At 42.3% G+C, this 4,386-nt stretch overlaps 1 protein-coding gene across 1 annotated transcript; it reads right to left on the reverse strand.

The window, feature by feature from the left end:
- Positions 1 to 586: 586 nt before the first annotated feature.
- Positions 587 to 2,081, reverse strand: LOC121498114 (dimethyladenosine transferase 2, mitochondrial-like). Its single transcript, XM_041768116.1, has 2 exons — positions 1,120 to 2,081; positions 587 to 1,017 (listed from the first exon to the last, which is right to left on the reverse strand). The coding sequence occupies exon 1, from the start codon at positions 1,999 to 2,001 to the stop codon at positions 1,222 to 1,224; it is 780 nt and encodes a 259-aa protein (XP_041624050.1). The 5' UTR covers positions 2,002 to 2,081; the 3' UTR covers positions 587 to 1,017; positions 1,120 to 1,221.
- Positions 2,082 to 4,386: the final 2,305 nt, after the last annotated feature.

A 4,386-nucleotide genomic window follows, 5' to 3' on the forward strand; every position in this document is an offset into this window, starting at 1 on the left:
TTCCCACCTTCATTTTTCAGTGTATCTGTGGATGCTGTCTTCTTTCTTCCCACAAAATGATTAAGTACCTTGATGCTATTTGTTTGTATATTGTGTGATATGGAGCAAGTGCCTGGAAGTATGTATCCAGGTTAAGTCTCTGTAATTCTACTAAATGGCTAAGGATGAATGCACTTTGGGGGTATAATATTTGTAAAGTTTTACTGCATGCCAGGCACTGTCTTTTCTTTGTAAACCTTTTTACTTCTTCAAACATCCCATGTTCGAATGAGGACTCCGCCATTCAGAGATGTTAGGTAATTTGCCTGGGGCAGGTGGCAGAGCCAGCATTCGGATTCACACATGGTGACTTGAAATCCAGTGCTTTATTCCCCCCCGTATGTTTGCAGATTTACTGTGGAGTCTCTGCAGGAAAAGGTGAGATGCCAAGAGCAGAAAAACTCACTATCAATAGGCATCTCCATGGCTACTGTGGTTGTGTGACCCTTGGAAGCCTCTTAATTTCTCTCTTTTTCCTTATCTTTAACATGGTGATAATTTTTAACATCCTGAGCTGTTTTATTTTATTTTATTTTATTTTTTTCACAATTAACTGAAGTTTTCATTTTATTTTCTGTGAATATAATGGCATCCATGGTTTAGGAAACTATCACCTTCAAAAGAAATTATCTGCTCAATCTGCAAAACAAGAAGAGTTATCTTCTGTTGAAAGGCTGGAAGCTTTTTAAATGTGGTTCTCTTCCATTTGTGCCATAATTTTCAAATATATCAATGGCTCAGGTATGGGCAATCAAGTTCCTACATGATCATCTCTTCCATACAATCATCAAAGAGCCACCTGCAAGATTCTCTGAAATACTCTATAGCTTCAAAAAGCTGTTTAAAGTCTTGAGGATACAGATCTGTTATTTTCGTGTCTCCATCTTTCCCTATTTGCTTCAATATAGCTGCTGCATTAACTGGACTCAATAACTGTAAATGGTCCATTAGCTTGAAATTGCTCTTCATAAAACACTGCTTTAACATGAGAAAAAATACATCATAGTTAATAGATGTTAAATTCTCTGTAAATAAATTCTGATGAGGAGTCAGTTGAATTAAACACATGTTTTGTCCTACTTGTTTGTTTACTTTTCTAATGGTTTCTTATTCTTCGGATCATCCAGTTGCCCACTTTGGCCATATACGCCAAATGAGGACCGAGGCTCCACATGCAGAAGCTTAATCACAGGCTACTTGCCAGAGCACACTTAATACTTGATACAAGTGTGGAGTTTCAGGACTTGCCACCAGTTTCTCATATTCCCTTTCAGTAATAAACATATTTAGTTGTACTCGTCCATAACTATATACAGAAGTTGAAGAATATAGGTCATATAAAAGTTTCCAAAGTATCTTTTTCTCATTTTTTGCTGGGAAAATTCCAACTACTCTTAGTGGAATATCTTCTGACCAAGGAACTGCTGCTATTCCCAAATGCTGAAAAAGTGTTTCTGAAATCATAATGGGTGGTTTTACTATTCCAAAATTTCTAGGATCCATTTTAAAGAAGTCACAGTAGATCACTTCTAGTTCTCCATCCACCTTTTTTCGCAGGGACTGCAAATGTGGAAGAAAAGTTCTGTTACTTTCAAGGGCAATCACTTTGGCCTTGCTTTTAAGTAATGCTTGAGTCAGAATCCCAGGACCTGGATTGCACTCCAGCAGGAGCCTGTCGGCGGTTTTCCTTTCGTTCTCCAGGATATGCGCCAAGGTCGTGGCCAGTTTCGGACTGGTGATGTAGCTCCTGGGCTCTGAGCGGCATCTGGGGAACCAGGACGGTGAGTCCTTGAAGCCCTGCGTGGGCACCGGCTGCGGGTGGAGGTCAGACAGGGCCCGGCGGTGCCCGGGGCACACGCCCGTCCGCCTCGCCGCTCCCGGCCCCAGAACGCAAAAGCGCCCCGCGCCGGCCAAGGCTGAGAGCGCCAGGCGCGGGGGCAGCCCCGCCGCGGGAACCGACATCCTCACTCTCCGAGGTCTGTGCCAGCGTAACCGGCGAGCGTCACATCGCCCGCGAGCTCCGTGCAGAGCCCCCACCCCCACCCCCCACGTGCCGCCGGTCCCCACCACCCTACTAGGCCCAGCGCGACTCCTGAGCTGTTTTAGTGATTACTGACATGTAGTATGAGATAGTGTGGATAAGCCCTTTAGCACGTTACCTGGTCCGCAGTTAGCTCTGCTTTCCTGGCACTGGTTCCTAAGCTCTTCTTGTGGTCATGCCTCGTTTTAAAGTCAGTCCATTGGGTATTGTTGGCAGAGCAATTTACAGGGAATAAATGTTTAAAATATCACCCTTTTTGAAGTATGTTTCAAACCTCCTCATGTTTTACCACATCTCCTCTTGTGGTGGAGTTCTATTATACACAAGTGAGGTCACATAAAAGAAGAAAAATAAAGTTTGAATCTGGGCTGGTGGAACTCTGATCAGTGCCCTGGTAGTAGGGCTCTGGGGCTTAGTGGCCTTCTATTGTATCGCCATCTGAACTCCCCTAAGCTTGCTCAGTTATTTAAGGATTGTTTTGTTTCAGTTTTTCTGCACATCTCACTAGATCAGACCAGAAGTTTTGGGTCAAAGTTAAGAACACAGTAGTGTTAGGATTTGGATATTTGGGGAGCTAAGATGTGGGATGAAATCTCTCTTTATAAGGCTTGACTCCACTTCTCATGATACCAGGCTCTGTGCTGTTAGTTGTGCCATCAGAGAAAACCGCTCTGTCACAGAGGGCTTTGAGTCTTTTACAAACCCTTGGAGGGGCTCTAGATGAACCCATCAAATTCCTATCTGTAGAAAAAAAAAGGTGCAGCCAGTTTTCGAGTCATATATAAATACCACCTGAGCTAATTTGAGTAGCTAACAGCCATGCATACTAGTGCCTCCAGAATTAGACTGGTCCCACAATAAGGCATCCATCTATCAGCAGAGTTGGCGAGTGCATCATTGGATGTGCACCTTTACCTCTCATTCCTGTTAAGGTTACTCTTCAGCTTTACCTTCTTTTCGTTATTCCAGCTACCTGTTGTCCTAGGATATGCTTCAATTTTCATTTCCTGCAAAGTAGTTGTTCCTTTTTACTTACACAATCTCCTATATAGATGCTTATGCAATACATGTTGTTCATATAGAGAAAACTTGTGAATACATAACCAAACCATTTCCTGGCTTTGTAACATTACATTTGACTTTAGGGGTGAATCATGGTTACAGTGTCTTTGGTCCTCTGAATCAAACTATTTGATTTTCATCACTGTCAATGCCACCCAGTTGTAATGGAGAAAGAAAATATCAGAATGTGCTGATTTGACTACATAAACATTTGTATCACACATATATCACCATGTGAAATACATCACACGCAAAGCCTCAAGTCTTCGTAACCTGGGAATTTACTCTGTCCACTTTATTCATCTTCATTTTATTGCTTAGAGGTTGGTGATTATGCACAGATTACTGTGAAAATGCTCCTTAGCACCTAGGGAGTCTGAGAACTGGCTTGGGCAGGTGTAGGCAGCTGATGCTTATTTAGGTTAACAGCCTCTTTGTGTCATTCCCCGCTTTCTGGAGCTGATTGAAAAATACGATTGTTCCATCACTCACAACTTATTTATGTGCACATTATATTTTGTAAGGATATATGAACCTGGATAGAGAAGTCACACAGTCAACTTTTTTTTTTTTAAGATTTATTTATTTGAGAGACTGAGAACGAGCAGGTGTGTGGGGATGGAGAGGAGCAGAGGGAGAGGGAGAGGGAGAGATAAACCCAAGCAGGCTCTGTGCTGATCGTGGAGCCTGCGGCTGGGCTCTGTCTCATGACTCTGAGATCATGACTTGAGCCGAAACGTAGAGTCAGACGCTTAACTGACTGAGCTACCCAAGCATCCCCACAGTCAACTTTTAACATTGATTTTCATGGGTGGCCAGGATGAGATTACTAACCTTTTACACTTAAAATTTTATATCGTTTGATTTGTTACATCAGATGTACTTTTTTTAAAGTCCAGTAAAATGAAACCAAAGGCAAAATATGCTGTTATAAGAAAGAAACCTGAATTTTCTTCAAGAATTTTGATGAAGCATATTTAAAGATTCTGTTATTCAGACTTAGCCTCTTAAGTATAGGTGCAGAGTTTTGAACACGGAAGGATGAGATTGAGGATGGAGGTGCAGAGACATCAGGAGATTTTGTGTGCATATCGTTCACCTGTGGATCTTGTCAAACTGCGTTCTGATTCACTGGCTCTTGCGTGGAGCCTACATTACTGCAGTTCTAATAAGATGCAAGTGACAACAGTGCCATGGACCAGTCCCCAGATCACACTTCGAAGAGTAAGGACTTATGACCAGAA

The sequence above is a fragment of the Vulpes lagopus genome, chromosome 8 (assembly GCF_018345385.1).
Source record: "Vulpes lagopus strain Blue_001 chromosome 8, ASM1834538v1, whole genome shotgun sequence".
NCBI lineage: Eukaryota > Metazoa > Chordata > Mammalia > Carnivora > Canidae > Vulpes > Vulpes lagopus.

Coding starts and splice junctions, on each gene's coding strand:
- LOC121498114 (XM_041768116.1), bottom strand. CDS start 2,001: ATGTCGGTTCCCGCGGCGGGGCTGCCCCCGCGCCTGGCGCTCTCAGCC.